The following is a 23,975-nucleotide window of genomic DNA, read 5'->3' as shown; positions in this document are numbered from 1 at the left end:
ACAATTTAGGCTGCAGCATACACGTTAACTTTCACGTTGTGCGATGGATGGAGACAAGTTTGGAATCGCTCCCTCTCTCACCCTCTCTCGCTCACACACACACGCGCGACGTAATTCTCTGCACTCTTCGCAAGACACTTGACTCGTCTTATTGGATACCATCCAAACTTGTAAGCTAGATAGCCAATAGTTTCGATTGTGCTGCTTGGACTGGATGTATTTAAACTGTTAAAATTTAGGCTGCATTAAAGCATCCACACGTTTCAACTTTCACGTTGTGCGATGGGTGGAGACAAGTTGGGAATCGCTATAAGTTAGAGATTTTTTTTAAACATGGGCTGGCAAGATGTAAATTACCTGCACTGCTTGAAAAAGACGATCGACTATGTGCCTCAGGCATCTTAAATACTAAAAACTAATAGGCGGATGGCGGGCGGATTCGTACGGAAGCTCTGAGCTGCCACGGTTGAATATATATTTTGCTCAGTATCATGTAATAACGTGAAAAGTTTCACGTTATAACGTGATATTTATCATGTTATAACGTGATAATTTCACATTATAATGTGAAATTATCACGTTATTTCGTGATATGAAGTTATCACGTTATTCTGAGATAAGGAACTATCACGTTATTCTGAGATAAGAAATTATCACGTTATTCTGAGATATGCAACTATCACGTTATTCTGAGATAAGAAATTATCACGTTATTTTGAGATATGCAACATTTGGCCATTGAGCACTTCAACACTTCCCGGTTCAGTCAAGGAACATTGCTCGTCTACAGGACTTAATTCAGTTCTATTTCAAGCTTGGTCTAAGGCATGGTGAAATTCTTCAGTTGTTGAGCACTGTGGATGGTATTGTTGTCAGTATGCGCACTCTCCGAAGGATTTTGAAAAGCATGGGGTTGTACCGAAGAAAGAATGAATCTGACCCACTTGACGTTGCATCATTTCTCATTGATCAACTGCGTGGACACGGGAGGCTACATGGATACAAGTTCCACCATCTCAACTGCATCCAAGCTGGATATGTTGTCACCCAAAGTACGGTGAGACATTTGTTAAAGTTCCTCGACCCCAGTGGTGTTGAAAGAAGACGAAGAAATCGCTTGATGCGACGTGTGTACATGAACCCTGGCCCTAATTATCTATGGCACGTTGATTCTTATGATAAATTGAAGCCGTATGGTGTGTGCATAAATGGAGCTATTGATGGCTTTTCCAGACTCATTGTGTGGCTTCATGCCTATTCAACAAACAGCAATCCCAAAATCATTGCTGGTTATTTCATGAGGGAAGTTGAGAGGAGGATGGGGACGCCGTCCAGAATTCGCGCAGATCTGGGAACAGAAAATGTAACAATGGCCGAGATGCAGAGGTTCCTACGGTGGAGTACCAATCGCAGCATCGTCAGAAACTGCTATATCGCTGGGTCCAGTAATCACAATCAGCGGATTGAAAGCTGGTGGGCTTTTTTAAGAAGTCACCATGCCCAGTACTGGATGAATCGTTTTCAGGAACTTAAGGATAAAGACTGTTTCACTGGAGACTTCTTGGACAAGCAGCTTATCTTGTTTACTTGCCTATCCATCATCCAGGTGTGTTTGGCTTAGGCCTATTTTATGTTCAACTTCTCTTAAAGGCCTATAATAATAATAATAATAATAATAATAATAATAATAATAATAATAATAATAATAATAAAATGTGTCATATTGCTACCATTATTCCCTATTAGGCCTATGAATCAAGCCTATAACACAGGCCTATCAATTACAAGGCCTGCATGGGCTTTAGAAAGAGAAAAGATCAAATATATTTAAACTACACATTTATTTAACCAGTAATGATTTTGGGATTGTGCTGTGTTGAATAGAAAAGTCATGGGTTTTCAAAATGCTGTCAATATTACACTGCAAGTAACAATTTCCATATTGTTTTTCCAATAGGAGGAACTGCAGCAAGTTGCACAATTGTGGAATACCCATGTCGTCCGAAAGAGCAGGAATGCAGTAGCTCCAAGTGGACGTCCGATCCTCATGTACACCCTGCCTCATCTATTTGGAGGACAAGATTACTTGAAACAGGTCCCTCAGGAAGCAGTGGAGGCTTGCAAAGAAGAGTGCCAACAGAGAGGACCATGTCCTTGTGATGAAACAGTGTTTGACATGTGTTGCCTTATAATGGCAGAGAACTTCTTACACTCACCTACCACAGCAGATGAAGCTATAGAGCTGTATCTTTTCCTGAGAGCATGCATTCTTAAAGACTTGGGCATACAGTAATCCCATGATAGCTGTATCTTAAGTACTCAGGATAATGAATGGTGGACATCTAAAGCACAATGACCATGTTTTTGTTTTGTTCTACTTGATCATTTTTTCATGAATTCCTGTCCTAAATCCACAGTTAAAATACCCGACATGTCTCTCGTAATATTCCGGAGCATACAATGTAGTGGGCATGCAGTGCTGTCACCTGAATACCCTCAATAAATAAGTGTTATTAAGACAGGTAAATACAGTAAAATGTATAGGGTATTGTTTAACAAGGTAGTGTTCAAATCAAGGAGTGGTTATGTTACTCAACACAAGGGGGCACACAACAACCTTAAGTTTATTATTGTGCTGGTTTCCTTCAACCTCTTTGCTTCTGTTTTCGTAAAAGTGAAATAAACCTAGACACAAAAAGCTGTTGTGTTTCTCAGCATAATATTATGGTCTATCTGAAATCAATGAAAGAATGGGACGTACAAGTGTGTACAAGTCAGTTAAATTTAATTATGTAGTAACATAAGAGTAGAGAACCTGGTTCTCAGAACCACAATGCTCTTCCTCTGAGCTCAAAATGCATACATATTACATAGAAGTTGTCACAACAGGACTAAAGCCCATGGTTGTTGACACAACAGGACTAAAGCACATTGTGCTTTCTGGGAACATATCAACAGTTAAGAATTCAATTTATCTCTTGAGCTGACTGGACTTCAAAACTCATGAACACATGAAAACAGGCTTGCTTTGTTTTAATTTGACAGATCATAAAATGCTGCGCTCCGATTGTCTAAAATATATTCGGCAACAGCTCTCAAGCCAACAAGATACTATGACTGGCGTCACTATAACAGGTAAAACGAGTTACAGGTAAAACAAGCTTTTAAAAAAAAAAGTTAAAACATACAGTAAATGCTGATAGAACTGTTAACTTTCAAACCATTCCTTTCAGATGTTCAAATATACATACCCATAATCCTCCACTATCAGATGAGATAAACTATATCATGGTAAACTTACGCAAAGCCAAATTCATACGAAGCATTGTTGGTCAGTATGTTGTCAAATTCGGTGCGTAGCTCAGGATAGGAGGCATATGTCCACGGCAGTTCCAGAACTGGGCCGCAGGTGTGTGCTACAGGCCGCCGTGCAACTCCATCTGAAGGTGTAAACATGATGTCAATATTGTCAACGCAGACAACATCCGACCCTGTCAAGAACCTTAGCATCCTTCTCAGACCAACATCATCCAATGCCCTGATGTACTGTTTCAGGAAACGAAAACTCTGGTTTTCTGCTTGAGTGGAAGGGGAAGCTTCTAGTAATTTCAAAAGCTTTTTGGTTGTTGGCTTTTTGTCTTCGTACATAAGCAGAACTTGTTGTGTGTTCCCGAATGCTTCTTTCATTGAGGCACCAGCAATTAAGGACATCTTCTCGCATGCATATCTTGGCTTTTGGATCAGCTGTTTGTGTGCCACCTTTAGAAGGAGGCCTTTCAAATTGTCTCGGGTTGGAAGGGCTGTCACATCCAAACGGTCCAGCAGGTCAATCAGCTCATCCCTGTCGTCCTCTGAAAGATCTTCTTTTAAGGCAGTAGTGATTAACTTCCTATCTGACTGATTAACAAACAGAAGAAGACTTTCAAAAAGCACATCATCTGAGACCTCATTCTCACCAAAAATGAGTGAAACTGCGAAAGCAGGGGATAAGCGACAGGGAAAATAGCTATGGTCTTGAAATCCTTTGAGTAGGATTCTGCCAATGGATTTCCATTCCTCCTCTTGCCATTTAGGACACAGAGATGGAACCCTCAGGTCCTCCCCTTCAGCTGTGTGGTCCAGAAGTTGGGTCCAAAATGCAGCATACACGTCTCTTGAGACACCATTGTGGTCGGCTCCTCTCTCATCAATGTACGTGTATCGAAGGGAGTGCTTGAGAAGAACTGAATCCTTGAATTGGGCTATCATCTCTTCCAGAAGATTGACCCTGTGTAGTTTAATTGTTATAACACATGAATCTGTAGAGGTGCCTGCTACATCATCTATAGCTGTTGACTCGGGAGCAATGTTTGCTGCACTTGTGGAGCTAGACATGCTGGGTGAGTTGTGACTTGCAGTGTCTGGAATGGTGAGTGCTGAGCTTGCACTGGGAAGTAGGACTGATATGACTGCAGTGTCCTCATTGACTTGCAGGTCAGGTTGATACAACAAAGTGTCATCTAGTTGGCCAGCCATGGCTTCCCCGAAAAAAGGGCCAATCATCACCTCAGATGTGTTTAGAAATGCTTCTGTATCGACAGGATGAAGAAGCAGCTCATCCTCTTCATGCATGCTATTCTGTATGTCTTCGTTCATCTTTGATTCTTCCCCGACACATTCTTCAGCATCCTGATCTTTTGGAATCTTTGTGCACAGGTAGAATCTCAAAACTCCCATTCTTAGTACGCTGTAGAGTTCCCCAACTGTAATAGCATCATCAAAAATAGCTTCTTCCTGATAATCTACTATGTCATGGCTAAATGTTTCAAACTTTCCAAGCTTGTTTTTTCCATCTGGGAAGAAAATGTCTTTGGCATACTGCAGTATGTCCGCCTTCTTTGATTCTTTGGGTACATCAAGGGTCCTTGTCCCTCCACCTTTGCGTTTTCTGACTTGTTTGCCTTCGTGAATCCATCCCAACTCCACTTTTCTTGTCTTCTTTTCTGCAGATTTGTTATGCGGTGCATAATGTCTTTTCTGTCTTCCGGTGGACGTCTCCTGGTTGTTGTTTTCATCATCACTCACAGCAATGCCCATTTTTTTCTTCAGTTTTTCCAACATTGAATGTTTTGCCGATTCCTTGGTTTTGGCAGTGGCACTGTGTTGCAAACAGAAGCGTCTTGCCGCAATCCTGTCTCCATACGTCGGGATGTAGTCAGCCAGAGTGTTGTCATCCAGATAATCAAGGACTGTGGCATCAATCTGTGAAGACATAATAATAATTACAACTCATATACAAGACCACATAACTTACTGTATGTACTAAGGCTGTAACGATATTGCATCGAACCGAGGGATCGCGGTACGCAGACCCACGAACCCCTATCGCGAACCTTCCTCGCAGAATCGCGATGCGCCCTTTTAAAGTTCTTACCCCTCAGTCTAGAAAACAGCAGGATACAGGCAAATGCTTGCATATGCGCTTAATGCTTGCATATGCACTCAAAGACAATTAGAAATGGGGCGCACATGAGCGAGTAACACTTCCCTTCTCCCCTCTCTCCTGTAAAATGTTCCGTCCAACCAGCACGTGCATTGGTTATATTCATTGCCGCCCACAGCAACCTCCGCGAGGCAAAAAACTTCGGCAAACGTCGGAAGGTAAAGCACAGAAATGAACAACAGACCAAGAAGGCTTTATCAAACGTGTGAAGATGTTTTTTGATTCATGCATGCGCCGATATATGTTGAGTGGAGATGGACGGTGAGCGGAGAGGGAGAGAAGGAGAGCGAGAGAGCGAGATGCTCCGCCTGACCAAATTTTAAATCGCTACGCTCATAAGGGAGTGTCTGAAGTCGGGCGAACGTTTAGGTCGATGTCATGTGGATATTAGGCAGCATTATTTCCTCCCCACATTGACCGCCTGCCTAGCGAAAGCATGCTCCATTTCAGCCACTGCATCTATTCCCGCTCTTGACAAAATGTCAAATCACAAAACCAAACAATGGACAACGTGCGTGTTGCATACTGAGAACATAACTGAGGTTCATTTCGAGTTTTGTTTGTATAAACGTGTGCGCGATGCTGCACGATCAAAACAGTTACAAAAATATTAAACATCAAAATTAAGTGTTGCATTTCTGTAAGTAACTTCATACAACATGTTTCCTGACGAAATATGACCAGTGTTGTTTTCAGTTGGCCTAATGTTTGGATAGGCCTATTACTTGGATAATGTTTGATAATGTGAGACAGTTGTTATAGGCTACCTATACTGGAACCCTGACCCTTCTCTCTCCATCTCTGTCTCTCACACATGGTCAGCATCTCAGCATGATTATGATCTAAGCCTATTAGTAATAGCCTAAGCCTATTTTTCCTTGTTGAATTAATATCCCTTATTTCTCTGTGCTGTGCTTTGATGTGAACACCTGGGGAACAGGTTGGAGTGGTAGGCCTAATATCTGCAACATCATTTAGTAGACCTACAAAATTAATGTAGGCAGGTAAATGCAAAAAGAAAGCATAGGCCTATATATAAATATAGCCTATAATTTATTTTCTTCTTATTTTTTCCCTTTAAAAATAATAAAATCGTGGGGCGTATCGAACCGTGGGTCAAATATCGAGATACAAACCGAATCGTGGGTTGGGTGTATCGTTACAGCCTTAGTATGTACACACAGAGAAATCAAAGAGGGGGCGTAGTATGATACCATTATCTTTATGAACTGAGACAAAGTGCTTATAACAAGTAAACAATTACAGTAATTACATGAACTACTTTTTGGTAATTAAATACAGTCTAATTCAATCATTTTATCTGAAATGATGGCTGAACTCTTCTATTTTTGCTCAGTGTGTTTTAAAAGTAATTGAACAAAGTCTGTTCTACTTTGATGAAGGCCTACATTTTGAATATGAATATGTTATGTAGGTGGGATATTGCATTGCTTTACGTTTAGCCTGTCTTTGCAGAGGCGAGCCAAGGTCTTTTTTTAACCACATAGCCTATTTAAGATGATTTGGATATGGATTTGGATATTCAATCCTCAAATTTCAGAAAAAAATTAATAGGCCTACAAAATATTGCAGCACACGTGTTTCAAATATCTCTATTCATCTACTGTAGTATCCAAGCCTTTGGCCTCCCTGGAGAAATTAATTCTCCAACATCTCCAACTTTGACGGTTCAAAAGAGACGTTTTTAATAAATATAAATATGTAGGTTTTTCTAATGTTATTTGGATATACCTAGGAAAACACAAAACTGGGAATGATTACCATTGCTATTTGTACCGTGTCAGACGCTAGACTGGAACCGTCACCACCAGTCTGTGCCGTCAGCTGAATCAGTTTAATTTACACGTTTTTGAGCAATGCTGTGCATGATGCGCCAAAAAGTTGTGTGGCAAAAAGAGCTGACGGCATTCTCTTTTTGGGTACCTGGCATGAAACCACACATCTTCGCAGAAACTTAACCAGAAATACCACATGACGTGTTACAACATAGGCTATTGGTTAGGTCAGGTTGGTTATGGTCTCAATTTATTTAGCTAATTGAGAATTTGGCCAGATATTAAATGTGCTTAAAAACACTGAATGTCTTTATCCCATGTTCAGACGAGACATTTTATCAACTGAAACAAAAACATTAGTGTGTAGTTGGTCATACAAATACACAGTATAATAGTGTTTCATGTCACAAAAGCACCCAGATAAGCCTCATGACGGGAATGTTTGGGCAGTGAAAGTTCTATAGAATTCTGGGTGTCATTCAATACAATATGGAATTGTAGAATCTTGCATTGCTATAGAACACATTTTTTATATATATAGAATGCTGAAAAACCCACACTCTTTAAAGGTTAAAGAACTGTGCAATAGTTCCTCACAACACCCAACATTCCAGTGTATTCCACTTGTCATAAAAGCGAGCTGTTACACCAAACAGATGAACAGTTTATACTACTCTAGGTTGCCTAAACATTGTGAATAACGGTCTTTACTTTGTGTTGACGTGATGTACCTTGAGTGTGTGCAACTCGGAACCAGCTAGGTTTCTGATGGCTACGAGTCTTTCCCCAAGTTTTAAAAATAGGATGGAGATAATAATTATACCGGGTGTGATGTGGAACTAGATTTCATTGCACAGTTCTTTAATCAGCCATAAGGCTTAACTTCTGAGTGTGTTTGTAGTGTTCACAAAAACAAGGCGAAGTGACCAAGCTCTGTCTTGCCACACGGAAGATGAGAAATGTAAACAGTGACGTCATGCACTGGTTCATATCATTCATCAGAGCCGTATATAAAGAATCTGTCATTCATTTGAGAGGGGTCTGGCTGTAGGCTTGCAGCCGGTCCACTGGTGACGTCACCACTGACCTGCTCCGGGCCAGTGTCAGTTCATTTATCGATACGGCTCTATCATTCATTTCATACTAGCGTCATCTAGTGGGCGATTAACGGCGTAGCAGGCATTGGCTATTCTTTTTACCCTACAGTATTACCGAGACGTTTCATGTTCAATGTATTGCATTCTGCATTAAAGTACACACGGGGTTATCATGTGTAGCAGTTAGTGTCCAAAATATTGCTTTTACAGCCTCCTCTAGTAAATACATTAGTGTCGCAGTGATGCCAAAAACTAGCTCTGAAACAACGCAGGATCCCCCCAAACCGTGTGCTAACAGCCTAGTAGGCCTACTTTGTAGCGATCGGTGGGCTACTGAAGTTCAGTAGTGTGCAGCCTCATGATGTGTCCGAAGTGTTGGGTCATTTTGGGGCTTGTAGAGAGCGTTTACCGAATTTACCGGGGAGAGTGCCCACAGTCCAAAAAGGACAGCGCTGGAAGCAGATCAGGCTCTGGAGGGGCCAGTCAAATAGCTAGCAACTACCCCCGTTTTTTTTATTAGCCGGTCCTTGCGGTTTAGTCATGGATTGTAGGCTATATTACTAATAATCTATGGGTTTAGTGCATGTACTTCACGTGTCAAAGCGCTGATGTAAAGGTGAACTATATTTGTCCAATTTTAGCAGGGATGCGCATTTCCACTGCCTATTGCTCGCTACACACACCTAGCGAATGGCCAGTAGTCCTTTGGCAAAAACTATAATTTCAGGACGTTTCTAAACAGTAAAATACACTTACATGGTCTTTCTCCATTCGACTGAGACAGTCCTCTGGAACACCCCGACTCCGAAGAAACCTCCAGAGAGGAGAATCCATGTTTTCAGCCATTCTCAAAACGGCTAGAGATGGAACATGGCGTGCAGTGAAAAGGGAAGCGCGTTGGTAGACTGGCTTGGCCGCCTGCTCAAAGTGATGTTTTCACGTTATAACGTTAAATATTATGAAATAACGTGATAATGTTGTATTATGAAATAACGTGATAGATTAATTTCTCAGAATAACGTGATAATTTCATACAACGAAATAACGTGATATTTTCACATTATAACGTGAAAATATTATATCATGAAATAACATGATAGTTCATGATCACAAAATAACGTGGTAAATAACACGTTATAACGTAAAACATACCACGTTATAACGTAAAACATTTCACGTTATTACATGTTACTGCGTCAAACTTTTTTTTACGTGACTGGCAGCAATACGTCGCCGTAGATTCGTACGGCGACGTATTGCTGCCAAGCATGTAAATATAGTTTGACGCAGTAACATGTAATAACGTGAAATGTTTTACGTTATAACGTGGTATCTATTACGTTATAACGTGGTATTTATCACGTTATTTTGTGATAGGAAATGATCATGTTATTTCATGATATGGTATTTACACGTTATAATGTGAAATTATCATGTTATTTCGTTATACGACATTATCACGTTATTCTGAGATATTGATCTATCACGTTATTTCATAATAAAACATTATCACGTTATTTCGTATTATGAAATTATTACGTTATTTTGTGATGAGCATTTACCACGTTATAACGTGAAAACATCAAATATGGCTGTGCTTTGACACACAGCCAAGCCAGCCGGCGCGCTTCCCTTTCACTTCATGTCATCTTCAATCCAGCCTTTACTTGAGAATGGCTGAAAACATGGATTCTCCTCTCTGGGGATTTCTTCGAGGTCGGCGTGTTCCAGAGGACTGTCTGCTTCGAATGGATCAAGATCATGTAAGTGTATTTTACTGTGTTTAGAAACGTCCTCAAATTGTAGCTTCCCTCAGTAGGGCTATGGCAGGACATCTAGTGTACAGCGAGCAATTGGACATTGCTGGCAATGCGCAGCCCTGCCAAAAATACGCAAATATGTGACCTTATATCATATATTTGACGATGTGTTTTTCGAGTTTGATCGCGGTTAAAATACAATAGAGGCATGCACTACCGCAAGGGTAAGCTCATCTGAAATGGGTGCTAGCTAGCTCCTCCAGTAAAGGGGAGCGCATGCTTCCAAGTTCGAAGACTTGGCACTTTCCCCGGTAACATCGCTCCGGTAAACGCTCTCTTATGAGCCCCAAAATGGGCCAACACCTCGGACACATAGTCATCAGAGCCCCTACACATGAACTTCAGTACCGATAGCCTATTGCAAGCGTAAACATGGATTGGGGGACCCTACGTTGTTTCAGCAATGTTTTGGCATCACTGTAGGCTAATTCTGCAGTATTTACTAGTGCCTTTAAATATAGTGTTTTGGTCACTAAAACTGCTACACGAATAGGCTAACCATCTGTTCTTCAATGCAGAATGCAATATGGAACATGAAACGTCTTGGTAATCCTAACTGGCAGGGTAAAAGAATAGAGAGACTGGATAAGATACTCCTATCGAATCTCTGATAATAGCTTGTGTCTGCCACGCCATCAATCGACCACCAGATGACGCTAGGTTCATAGTGCTCAGAGCTCTGATAGTGCTATCTCGGGCTGTATCATGCTTGTAAACTCTGATTCTGAATCTCTGACCAAAATCTTTGACCAAAGAGATATTTGGAACGTCCACAGGTGTTTAATTCACATTAGGCAACTCTATTTTGTAGGCCTAGTAGGCCTAAAGTCTGAAATATGAGGATTACCAAATGAGTTATCATCTTAAATAGTATGTCGTTTAAAAAGACCTAGGCCTTGCAACAAGACAACAGGCAAAACTTAAAGGATAACGTTTAGGTTAAATGTATAACTAAATTTATAGGCCTGCTGGATGTTGTCAGAAGAGGTATTTTGAAGCATACGTAGGCTATGTGAAATTCACAGTCAATAACAAAGCCAAACTGCAATATTTTTATGAAAATGTATCAGTTGAAAGCTACTTCTGAAATATTGGGCTTCTTGCTGGCAGAGTCCAACCAGTTTTGGTTGTAGTAGGCTAGAGAGGCTGGAAAAGTGGAAAGTTATATTGTATTTGGGCTATTGAAAATGGTCTATTACTGTGTTTGTGCATGGCGTATGAAAAAAGATGGATCAGCAGGTCGTTTAGCCTATCTAGAATATCAAACTGTTCTGGGTGCAGTTTGTCTAGGTGATGAGGGCAATGTTAACCCCCCTTCTTGCTAAGTGGACTTCGGAAGTTGGCTCTTTGAAAAAAATGCATATTCGTGACTCTTGCCCTCCACAAGATTAGAACAAAATGAAAAATATATCAGTCTAAATCAGTCTCATATTAGACCATTAAGGCTACTTAGAAATGGCGGCTATTTAAATATTTTTCCTGAAAACGACATGCCCGTGGAGAGACCTTCATGTCCGCCACCTACATGGACTGACGCCCTCTGTCCATGGTGCTGAAATCGCTGCACTACTCTATGTGAAGCACGTTACAGTTTCATGAAGGGATACAGGCTACAAAAAGACCAAACTACAATAGGCTATAATGAAGACAGACGGGGCTACTTCTCATTGACTAGACTCAGGGATGGCCAGAGCACACAGCATACTTTCAGAGGTTTTTAATTTTTTGGTGCACAAAGTGACTGAAGTTTCGACGCACCTGCGTCTTCTTCAGAGTCTTCACACTCATGCAACTTCAATAAAGCTCATTCACATGCACGACACAAAACAATAACCCAGGCGGTGGGACTATTTCGATTATATTCCTTCCAAAAATGTCTGAATGTCATAAAAATCAGTTATTTGCATTGTCTGTAATTATACCAAACGAAAAAAGTAGGCTACCCACACAGAAGAAATCAAGTCTTCAGTTGCATTAATCCTATTAATTCTTGCAAAAGGTGTATTTTAAAACACACTGAGCAACAATTGAAGTGTGCAGTCATCATTTCAGATAAAATTATTGAATTAGAATGTATTTAATTTCCCAAAGAATTATAGTTAATTTCATTACTGTATGCATTGTGTACTTATAAGCACTTAGTCTCAGTTCATAAAAATAATGGTATCATACTACGCCCTTGGTTATATGGATGACAACACTCTGGCTGACTACATCCCAACTTATGGAGACAGGATCTGTTTGCAACACAGTGCCACTGCCAAAACAAAGGAATCTGCAAAACATTCAATGCTGGAAAAACTGAAGAAAAAATGGGCATTGCTGTGAGTGATGATGAGAACAACAACCAGGAGATGTCCACCGGAAGACAGAAAATACATAATGCACCGCATAACAAATCTGCAGAAAAGAAGACAAGAAAAGTGGAGTTAGGATGGATTCCCGACGGCAAATAAGTCAGAAAAAGCAAAGGAGGGGGGAAAGGGACCCTTGATGTACCCAAAGAATCAAAGAAGGCGGACATACTGCAGGATGCCAAAGACATGTTCTTCCCAAATGGAAAAAACCACAGCATTTTATGATCTGTCAAATTAAAACAAATCAGGCCTTTTTTCATGTGTTCATGAGTTTTGAAGTCCAGTCAGCTCAAGAGATAAATTGAATTCTTAGCAGTTGATAGATTCCCAGAGAGCACAATGTGCTTTAGTCCTGTTGTGTCAATAATAAAGTGCTTTAGTCCTATCGTGACAACTTGTATGTAATGTGTATGCATTCTGAGCTCAGATGGAGAGCATTGTGGCATTATATGGTTTGAGAACTAGGTTCTCATGGTACTGTTATGTTACTACAAAATGAAATTTAACTGACTTGTACACACTTGTATTTCCCAATTTTTAATTGATTGCAGATATACCCTAATATTGTGCTGAGAAACACAACACCTATTTGTCTATTTAACTTTTATGAAAACAGAAGCGAAGAGGTTGAAGGAAACAAGCACAATAATAAACCTAAGGTTGTTGTGTGCCCCCTTGTGTTGAGAAACATAACCACTCCTTGATTCTAACACCACCATGTTAAACAACACCCTATTACATTTTACTGTACAGTATTTATCTGTCTTAACAACACTTATTTATTAAGGTATTCAGGTGACAGCACTGCATGCCCACTACATTGTATGCACCAGAATATTACGAGACATGTCGGGTATTTTAACTGTGGATTTAGGGCAGGAATTCATGAAAAAATGATCAATTAGAGCAAAACAAAAACATGGTCATTGTGCTTTAGATGTCCACCATTCATTATCCTTAGCACTTAAGATACAGCTATCATGGGATTACTGTATGCCCAAGTCTTTAAGAATGCATGCTCTCAGGAAAAGATACAGCTCTATAGCTTCATCAGCTGTGGTAGGTGAGTGTAAGAAGTTCTCTGCCATTACAAGGCAACATATGTCAAACACTGTTTCATCACAAGGACATGGTCCTCTCTGTTGGCACTCCTCTTTGCAAGCCTCCACTGCTTCCTGAGGGACCTGTTTCAAGTAATCTTGTCCTCCAAATAGATGAGGCAGGGTGTACATGAGGATCGGACGTCCACTTGGAGCTACTGCATTCCTGCTCTTTCGGACGACATGGGTATTCCACAATTGTGCAACTTGCTGCAGTTCCTCCTATTGGAAAAACAATATGGAAATTGTTACTTGCAGTGTAATATTGACAGCATTTTGAAAACTCATGACTTTTCTATTCAACACGGCACAATCCCAAAATCATTACTGGTTAAATAAATGTGTAGTTTAAATATATTTGATCTTTTCTCTTTCTAAAGCCCATGCAGGCCTTGTAATTGATAGGCCTGTGTTATAGGCTTGATTCATAGGCCTAATAGGGAATAATGGTAGCAATATGACACATTTTATTATTATTATTATTAGTAGTAGTATTAGTATTATTAGTATTATTATTATTATAGGCCTTTAAGAGAAGTTGAACATAAAATAGGCCTAAGCCAAACACACCTGGATGATGGATAGGCAAGTAAACAAGATAAGCTGCTTGTCCAAGAAGTCTCCAGTGAAACAGTCTTTATCCTTAAGTTCCTGAAAACGATTCATCCAGTACTGGGCATGGTGACTTCTTAAAAAAGCCCACCAGCTTTCAATACGCTGATTGTGATTACTGGACCCAGCGATATAGCAGTTTCTGACGATGCTGCGGTTGGTACTCCACCGTAGGAACCTCTGCATCTCGGCCATTGTTACATTTTCTGTTCCCAGATCTGCGCGAATTCTGGACGGCGTCCCCATCCTCCTCTCAACTTCCCTCATGAAATAACCAGCAATGATTTTGGGATTGCTGTTTGTTGAATAGGCATGAAGCCACACAATGAGTCTGGAAAAGCCATCAATAGCTCCATTTATGCACACACCATACGGCTTCAATTTATCATAAGAATCAACGTGCCATAGATAATTAGGGCCAGGGTTCATGTACACACGTCGCATCAAGCGATTTCTTCGTCTTCTTTCAACACCACTGGGGTCGAGGAACTTTAACAAATGTCTCACCGTACTTTGGGTGACAACATATCCAGCTTGGATGCAGTTCAGATGGTGGAACTTATCCGTGCAGCATCCCGTGTCTACCCAGTTGATCAATGAGAAGTGATGCAACGTCAAGTGGGTCAGATTCATTCTTTCTTCGGTACAACCCCATGCTTTTCAAAATCCTTCGGAGAGTGCGCATACTGACAACAATACCATCCACAGTGCTCAACAACTGAAGAATTTCACCATGCCTTAGACCAAGCTTGAAATAGAACTGAATTAAGTCCTGTAGACGAGCCATGTTCCTTGACTGAACCGGGAAGTGTTGAAGTGCTGAATGGCCAAATGTTGCATATCTCAAAATAACGTGATAATTTCTTATCTCAGAATAACGTGATAGTTGCATATCTCAGAATAACGTGGATTAGAAATTCTGAGAAGCGGTTGCGGATGAAATAATACGTCAACCGCGCACCTCAGACATTGCTGAAATGGGCCTGTACTGCTGCTGCTTAAATGAGCCTGAAGTGTTACCGCTGCTAGATGGCACTGTTGCTTATGTTGCTGGGACAACAAATAGACACGCACTTAATTTTTTTTCCCGGTTTCCCGTCATGGCTTTCCCGGGAAACGGGAAATTGTTTTGATCAGATTTCCCGGGAATCCCGGGTCCCGGGATTAAACCCTAATCAACACGTTTCAACTTTCACGTTGTGCGATGGGTGGAGACAAGTTGGGAATCGCTATAAGTTAGAGATTTTTTTTAAACATGGGCTGGCAAGATGTAAATTACCTGCACTGCTTGAAAAAGACGATCGACTATGTGCCTCAGGCATCTTAAATACTAAAAACTAATAGGCGGATGGCGGGCGGATTCGGTTTTGGAAATTGGAGAAAAAACATTAGGGCGGGTGGATTAGAAATTCTGAGAAGCGGTTGCGGATGAAATAATACGTCAACCGCGCACCTCAGACATTGCTGAAATGGGCCTGTACTGCTGCTGCTTAAATGAGCCTGAAGTGTTACCGCTGCTAGATGGCACTGTTGCTTATGTTGCTGGGACAACAAATAGACACGCACTTAATTTTTTTTCCCGGTTTCCCGTCATGGCTTTCCCGGGGAAATGGGGAAATTGTTTTGATCAGATTTCCCGGGAATCCCGGGTCCCGGGATTAAACCCTATTTTACACCATGTGACATGTCACCTCGTCAACGCAACGTCAACGAAATTTCGAAGTTTGACAGGAAATCTAACCGTCATGCAGCATTTTCCATCCAGGGTGCATTGCTGTCTAAATGCGCATATATGCGTTGACACATATCGAATGCACCTACTCACTGGCTGCATGTTTGAAGGCTTGAAGCCCGCGCGGAACCGGTGTTGATAAATAAAATCTCAATAAGAGGAGGAGCGCGGATTACTTCGGTTTTGTAGGTTTTCAACGGGTGATAAAGAATGTGGCAGTGGTTAATGCAAGGCTAGGTGTCGGTGAATGCAAGTAATAACTGTAGTGACGCTGAATGAAGTGGTGGTGGTGGAGCGAAAACGGCTTGGGCTGGACAGAGTAGGACAGCGTTGGGAGAATAATGTCAGCGTAGCTGTCAGATTCCTCGTCTGACATTTGCCAAGTCCTCGCAAATGCATAGCCTACGATGGAGTTGCCGTTTCCTAATAACGCCCACGCGATCGCAAATACCCTGCATGGATTTGACATGGATGTGCGAGTAAGTGAAAAACAATAACAAACAAAACAAAAAACTACCGACGTTATGAAAGTAAGTTCTCCGTGATGTTATTGCTTGTTTATTTTCGACATAGTGTAGGCTAGTTGCCTACTTGTCATTCCTAGCGCATGGTAGGCCTAGTATATAATCCTGGAGGAGTTTAAAGTCCTAAACTAAAGCAACAGCATAACAAGATAAGACATCATACACGTTATTGCACACGTGTGTCTGTGTCTGAGTGTGTTCTCTCCTGTCCTCCTCTCCCTTCATCTCTTCTCCTCTCCTCCCTCTCTTCTGTGCATTATCCATGGTATTTGACTTATGCTGTGTGTGAAGTTTGAATGATGCTGTGTGGAGGATGTTAAGTTTTGTAGTGTGGTTATGTGTTTTAGTGTAGCCTATGTTAAAGGTGTAGTTTGTGTGACGTGTGTTGAAGGCATGCTGTGTTTGTGTGAGGTGTAGGCCTATAGGCCCTACTGTATGTGAGGTTTGAGTGATGGCGTGTGAGGTTTTGTAGTGTTTGGGTGTCTGTCTGTGTTTGGCTGTATGCTAAATGTCTGTGTATGTATGTGGCATGTGTGTGATGCGATTCGCTGTTTTCAGAGGAAATGGAATAAAAAGTAATATAATTGAATACAATGAAATATAATAAAAACTACATTGCAAATAATGAAAATAATGGGGGGGGGTAATGAAATGGAATAAATAGAACTGGGGTGGAAATGTTTAAAATGGATGATGTGAAATGTTGAGAGGTAGACACTAGACAGGAGGTTGTGTGCTCATGTCAGTGGAGCTGGAATAGACAGGTCATCAGCTGGGAAAATTAGGCCTTTCGTCCTACCGCACTTTTCTCTGTGGATTACTGACCAGAAGGCCTATTGGAAGAAATTAAAACATGGGGCCACGTCAATTTTTGCTCAGAATTCAATATGGCCACCATTTCCAAAATTACTTGTTCTGTTTCACTCAAGAAAGGCTGCCAGACGGCTAGCCCAAGGGGCTGGAATATAATCCGCGCATGCGCGAGTTCTGAGGTACACTTATATCAAAACTTCATCACGTGAGTATGCCGCGCTACTGTACACAGTATATAAGTCCCAGCGCGGCATACTTCGTCCTCTTTAATCCCTCACGCGATCTGATAAGGTACGAATTGATACTGGTAACGAGGTGCCTACTGGCAGTTAGCTGTCCGAGAGCTGGTGACTATTGTTGCCCCTCTCCAGGCTATCGTTATCAGGCTATTATCCCCACCTTATTAAGGTGTGCTATCGCCGCTTATAGTAACGGTGGCTTCTCCCTGTAGCTTGTGCTTTCGCATGTGAAGCTACTCTCGTGGAATCCCCGAGGCGCATATCCACCTGGAATTCAACTTGAGGTAAGTAATCTGTTGTTGTGGTTTGCTCTAGGGAGGAAAGAGATTACAGGGACATCTCTCTAGCTATATCTCTAATGTTGCTACGGGCACCTTCGGCGCCGTTCAGTAGCTCACTGTGATTCTGCCGCCACTCTCCCTCTTCTATCGAGTTGCTTGCGTGCATGAACTCTCCTGCAGGACGGCCGCGACTCTTCCTCTGTCGAGGAAGTTACTCGCTGGGCTCGTTGGTTCCGCAGTGGAATAATTATCCTGTGTAACAAACTGCCGCCACTCTCCCTCTATCGAGTTGCTTGCGTGCATGTTATACTCCAGCTGCCTCATCTGACGTGATCTCGTGCTGCGCAACTCTCGGCACCGACAATCTCATTCTCGGTACCGGTGAGAGATCAACGCTGGTACCAGAATTCCACTTGAAATTCAACTTGAAATTCAACTTGAGGTAAGTAATCTGTTGTTGTGGTTTGCTCTAGGGAGGAAAGAGATTACAGAGACATCTCTCTAGCTAATCAACGCTGCCTGCCGCCGCTCTCCCTCTGTCGAAGGAGTTGCTTGCGAGCATGTTATAGGCTACTCCAGCAGCCTCACATGACGTGATCTCGTGCTGCGCAACTCTTGGTACCAACAATCTCATTCTCGGTACCGATGAGTGATCAACGCTGGTACCAGGGTCGGTACCTAGGGTGATTAGTGCTGCTACTGGAGTGTGAGACACTTAGTGCCCACCATCTCTTGCACCTCTGCTGGAACCATATCTGGTACCAGGCAGTAACAGTGCTATCAGGTTCATGCCTAAAGTCAAGGTGTGACTGAAATAATAATGATACTTAATGATGAAGTAATAATAATATTAATAATAACATTTATATATTTTAATATAGGTTAAAAAAAAAAAACGATGCCTGGATTCCAGAACTGTTTTAATTGCAACAGTAGAATGCCAGTGAAAGATGGACATACACTGTGTGTGACATGTCTGAGCCCTGATCATGCACTAGCTTTAAGGGCAGGGAGAGCGGTCTCCCCTTCTCATCACATACTCTACTGAGTAAGGTGAATAGGGCTACATGAGATAATACACCATCCTCCCAGGCGTCCACGGACTCAGGTTCGATACCAGCTACTCAACCCTCTCCTCAGCAACTGTCTGAGACCTATGATGTTCTAGCAATAAAATGGCGTCTCTGGTGAAGGGGAATTTGTCCTTGGCATCCGGTCAACAGTGGTTGATGCACCAGCTGGCTGAGCGCCATACAGCGCCACTAGGGCCTGGGCACCAGGCAGCCCCATTAGGGCCCGAGCACCAGGCTGCGCCATCAGGCACAGAGCGCCAGATGGCCCCTTCAGTGCAGCCTGCAAGGGTGTCACCACAGCAGCTGTCCCCACAAGGTGCTGATAATAGTGTGGAGCTGCTATGAGTGCAGGCATCCGATAACCTTGATGCTGGATACATAGATGGCTTAACATCTCCCCATCATTCTGATTTGAGCTCAGACCTCTTCCCCCGGACTTTGTCAGGGAAATGACGACTGTGTGGGAGCAACCAGAGGCGGCTACCCCTATGTAGTGGGCACAGTTTGCCAACATCCACGGAGCAGATAACGTTGGTTTTTGGCAACTATTTTGCGATGGATGACTATTGCTGCTCTCGTCCTCCCTCCTACAGCTCTTGTGGGGAAGGTGGCCCTGCCGCACGTTTTCTCCCACACTCAATTGGAGGTGTGGGAAATGTGTTCTCCCAGTTCTTGGGTTGTTTCAACGGTAAGGTTTGGTTACCGGCTACAGTTCAGGCGCCGCCCACCCATGTTCAAGGGTGTTCTTGTTTCTCATCAGCCAGACCCAGAGCGGCAGCTGGCCTTACAGAGGAGATAAATACTCTGTTAAGGAAAGGAGCAATAAGGGAGTTAAGTCGCAACGAACGGCGGAGTGGCTTTTATTTGAGCTACTTCCTAGTTCCGAAACTAGATGGTGGATTCCGTGCAATACTGGACCTAAGGCCACTAAACCAGTATTAAGCCCGTTGCCTTTCAAATGCTGTCACTGACCCAAATCTGTCAATCGATTCAGTGCGGGGATTGGTTCACGAGTATAGGCTTCAGAGGTGCCTATTTCCACATTGCAGTCCACCCTGCTCATCGCCAGTTTCTCCGATTGCGTTGGAGGACAGAACTTTCGAGTTCAACGTCCTTCCCTTCGGCCTATCCCATTCACAAAATACATGGACACAGCCTTGAGCCCGCTGTGTCAGAGGGGCGTCAGAGTCAATTATCTATCTCAATTACGACTGGTTAAAATGTTCCCAGTAGAGTCAGCAGGCAGGGCAGGACACAGCAATGGTAATGGAATACTTACAAATGTTGGGCCTGTCTCTCAATTCAGACAAGAGCCAACTGCCTCCCTCACAACAAATCACCTTCCTTGGAGTGAAACTGGACTCTGACGATTGTGGCATGTCTCTCGGATCAGGAGGTTATTGCCCTGAAACAATGCCGGTCACAGTTCATGGGACGGAGGAATGTGCATGCTCACCAGTGTCAGAGGCTGCTGGGCCTCATGGCTGCTGCATCCTAGGTGGTACGCCTTGGCCTTCTAGATATGGGTCCAGTGCAAAGTGGTACCTGCCCAAGTACACCCAGTACTGGACAGGGGAAAATCTGTCCCTCTGCCACCTGTGTGCCTATGAGCCCTCCAATAGTGGGCCATACCCCAGAATTTGTGCAGAGGTGTACGACTAGGCAGAATCTACCAGCGCAAAGTTCTGACCACAGACGCATCGCTGTCAGGCTGGAGGGCAGTCTTGAATGATGTGGGAGCCAGAGGAGTGTTGGAAAACTGTCCACATAAATATTCTCGAGTTGAGACTGATATATCTTGCCCTCCGGCACTTTTTGCCAGTACTCCAGAACAAGAGTGTCTTTAAGCCTGTCACGATATCCGATAAGTCAATAAATCGGACGGTAACTTTTTACAAGGACGATCACTTTTCTGGCCCCGATAAGTAACGATAAGTTATTTGCGTGGTGTTTTGTTTCCCCTCTCTCCCTTTCTCTACCGTAGCCGTAAGACTAGGCTACTGATGGCGCGTTATAGGCCAACGCAGCGCAATGACGCTTAAATGTTGGTGTAATTTTAAGTTTCAGTGCAGTTCTGGTTGAAAAAGGTGCATTGATCTGGCTACTTGCGTCTTTGAAAAAGAACGCTGGTGTTCCCGCGCGTCGCTTATAAGCCTCGACAAAGAATCAGCGCTAGAGACTAGGAGCGCAATATTCTTCCAGTCTCTGTCAGCGCATCTGCAACGTTCCTCAGAGAGGGGAATGAACAGCTCCAACACGGAGGCAAATGTTCATTTTGAAACATGCGCAGCAACCCAATATCCACGACGAAGACGTGTTTGTGCAAACATGAAATAGTGGTACCGTCGCGACAAACTTGCTCTGAGGCTGTTATTTTAAACCTCGCCGAGTTTCCCCTATTATTTCAATGCGCCTCCTACCCCGACGTTCGTTGTCTGTTCTTTTTGTAATTTTCGCTATATTTCTTGTTTATTTAGACCTAACAATATGAGTAGGCATTGTTGGATTCCAGCTATTCTACTCAAAATCTTGAATATTATCTTATAAACCATCCTTAAAACTTACTATGTGCTAACCGGAATCCTGTGTGTTCATTTTAAAAAGAATCGGAGAGCGCGGTGTCCAATTTTCGAATTAAGCCGGTTTATTGTTCCAATATAAAAAATACAAGGTCATACATTAATGTTTAAATGATTAAAGCATTGCCAGAGTTCTGTAGTTTCCATCTTACCCTAACCACCAACAGATCAGAACTCTCTATCTTTCCCTGTGCTCTTGCTTAAAACTGCTTCCTTGGGTGTGTCTGAGTGTCTGGCCCAGCCCTTGGGCCTTTGTCCATTGTAGTCATCCTGATGTTCGCTTGGTGGGGTCTGGTTCTTGGTCCATCTTCCTTTTTAACGCTTACACATACTGAAAAACAGATGCCCAAACCTCTAAGACCAATTGCCTATTCATCACGTAGAGCTTGACAGTTCCTTGTGACCTTTCTGACCTTTGAGGTGGTCAGTGTGGGGGCATACCAGTAAAGGCACTCATTAAGTATTTAGTATCAAGTTTTCACATCCCACAAACTTAAAGATATCCAAAAGTCTACAAGTCATCAGATTAATCACATATAGCTATAAAACAAAAGTATCTTATTACAACACACAAACACACAGTAGTTTTAAACATCCTGGGACACAGAGACACATATACTTAAACAAGCACACACCCACACACACAGTGGGGGCAGCGAAACTCTGGACATACACTCAAGCACACAGATAAGAACACATGCTCTCTTCTCTTACACACTCTGAAACTTAGCGAAGCATTCAATTTCTCTTAAATTCTTATCCTGTCTAAGACCATACTCCTTAGTCCAATACAAAGTATTCTATTACCCAAATAATACTTCTGATATATTTTGACTATATGACTATTATGTGTACATATTCAGTGAATTGATTTACTAGGAACATATTTTTCAAATGAGCACTTATTATTATGTCACTACATTGATTTCATTGCTAAATTATGACTCATATATCTACAACTCCCCCTTTTGGTCTGATTTAACATCAGACCATAACATAATGTCTTAAAATTTGCTCTTTCTGAAATGCAAATAGCTTATTTAATGATTGGAGTTATGTAGGCAGATGTGCATGGGTAATATATGGTAGCTATTCCATTAATTGTCACATTATTCCCTTTAAAAAATAAAAAATAAATAAATAATAATAATAAAAAAAAACAACAACAATCAAAGCTAAAACCTCATAATAAACCAACAAAAAAAACTGTCATGGATTTTGTATTTATCTTTTCGTTGTTTGAACTTTCTTTTCACCGCCTTATTCATTCTGCTATCTGTCCATCGTTCTGCTCCCCTACTTGTCACAATCGTTTTCCTTGTACCTTTAATCTTAAGTGTATGGACCAATGCACGTAATATCTTTTTGATGTGTCCCCCTCTTCAAATGAAAATAACATGACATAAAATCATAAACAATTCTGACATAAATAATTCCAGCATTCCTCATTCTGCATCCTAGAGATGAACAAAATCATATATTTAATTCCATCATGACAACATTGCAAACCAGGACGTTCTGTGAATTTGTCTTCCAGTAATGTGAAGTCCTTCAAATGTATCTGCATACGTTTCATTTGGCAACCTCATAAAATCTGCTGTGGTGCAATATTTTCTTGTGAATATGTGTTAAAATTATCCGATGTAAGTCACACTCAAAAAGAAAATGATGTGAATGAAAAAAATATATAAAATATTTGAAAAATAATTGTCTAAGCAATGTGTCAAAAACCTTTCACTTCTCATTGCAGGCAAAATACAGCCCATAACAAGCACCCTGTCCATCCCCCATCAAAGTAACCCATTATTGTCAGCTCTAGTCAATTATAATTAACTCTGCCCCTTTTCATCTGTGTGTGTACCCACACAGATTAATACTAGGAATAAAGGTGAGACTTGCAGGGGTGTGCCAAGGCGTAATTGTCCCCAAGACACACAGTGTACCAACTTGTTAGGAATGGTGGACTTTCTTGTCGCACTTCATAGAATCAGCGAAAGTGCTCTGTCCACTCATGGACAACACATACATTGCTCTATCTCTTTAAGATCTGACTGTGTCTCAGACATATGCCATAGGTTTCCCAAAAGTAGTTGGACCTCTCAGACAATAGAGCATTCCAGGCTGTTCACCTGGTTTTCCTCAAAGCAAACCGCTGTTCACACTTACAAGTCACTGGTCACACTAGTTGGAGAAGATTCAGCATGTCCTAAGGCCATGGCACACAACTGCTCCTGAGAAAAAGAAAATAATTCACCACTGTTTAAAACCCCTGTCTTGGAATACAAATGTTAAAATACATCAGGGGATGAACTTGGAGAGTGACATGGACTGTACCCTAGCCATTAAATTGAAGTGTTCGGCTTAAACTGCAATGTAAAAACTATCAAACTTTAAGTTTCCAATTTACCTCCTGCCATATAACCAGAATGAACAGTCCTTTCCCTAAAAGAATATCATGGGAAAAACTAAA

The 23,975-nt window shown here is 41.9% G+C and overlaps 2 protein-coding genes across 3 annotated transcripts; one reads left to right on the top strand and one right to left on the bottom strand.

Moving 5' to 3' along the window:
• Positions 1-679: 679 nt before the first annotated feature.
• LOC134466278 (uncharacterized) lies at positions 680-2,607 on the top strand. 2 transcript variants are annotated; one of them, XM_063220179.1, is made up of 2 exons: positions 680-1,606; positions 1,961-2,607. In XM_063220179.1, exons 1-2 carry the CDS (start codon positions 878-880, stop codon positions 2,291-2,293), a joined length of 1,062 nt encoding a protein of 353 aa, XP_063076249.1. In that variant the 5' UTR covers positions 680-877; the 3' UTR covers positions 2,294-2,607. The 2 variants fall into 2 exon arrangements, with proteins under 2 accessions (XP_063076249.1, XP_063076248.1); XM_063220178.1 differs by having other exon boundaries at positions 1,958-2,607.
• Positions 2,608-2,842: 235 nt separating this feature from the next.
• Positions 2,843-9,276, bottom strand: LOC134465975 (uncharacterized). The gene is made up of 2 exons (XM_063219873.1): positions 9,132-9,276; positions 2,843-5,241 (listed from the first exon to the last, which is right to left on the bottom strand). The coding sequence occupies exons 1-2, from the start codon at positions 9,219-9,221 to the stop codon at positions 3,298-3,300; spliced, it is 2,034 nt and encodes a 677-aa protein (XP_063075943.1). The 5' UTR covers positions 9,222-9,276; the 3' UTR covers positions 2,843-3,297.
• Between the last annotated feature and the right edge of the window lie 14,699 nt (positions 9,277-23,975).

The sequence above is a fragment of the Engraulis encrasicolus genome, chromosome 16 (assembly GCF_034702125.1).
Source record: "Engraulis encrasicolus isolate BLACKSEA-1 chromosome 16, IST_EnEncr_1.0, whole genome shotgun sequence".
Lineage (NCBI taxonomy): Eukaryota > Metazoa > Chordata > Actinopteri > Clupeiformes > Engraulidae > Engraulis > Engraulis encrasicolus.
Note: the sequence above shows the minus strand (reverse complement) of the source record. Positions and strands in the feature narration are given on the sequence as shown.

Coding starts and splice junctions, on each gene's coding strand:
- LOC134465975 (XM_063219873.1), bottom strand. CDS start 9,221: ATGGCTGAAAACATGGATTCTCCTCTCTGGAGGTTTCTTCGGAGTCGG. Junction 5,242..9,131: donor GTCGAATGGAGAAAGACCAT/GTAAGTGTATTT, acceptor ATGTCTTCACAG/ATTGATGCCACAGTCCTTGA.
- LOC134466278 (XM_063220178.1), top strand. CDS start 878: ATGCGCACTCTCCGAAGGATTTTGAAAAGCATGGGGTTGTACCGAAGA. Junction 1,607..1,957: donor CTTGCCTATCCATCATCCAG/GTGTGTTTGGCT, acceptor TTTTTCCAATAG/GAGGAACTGCAGCAAGTTGC.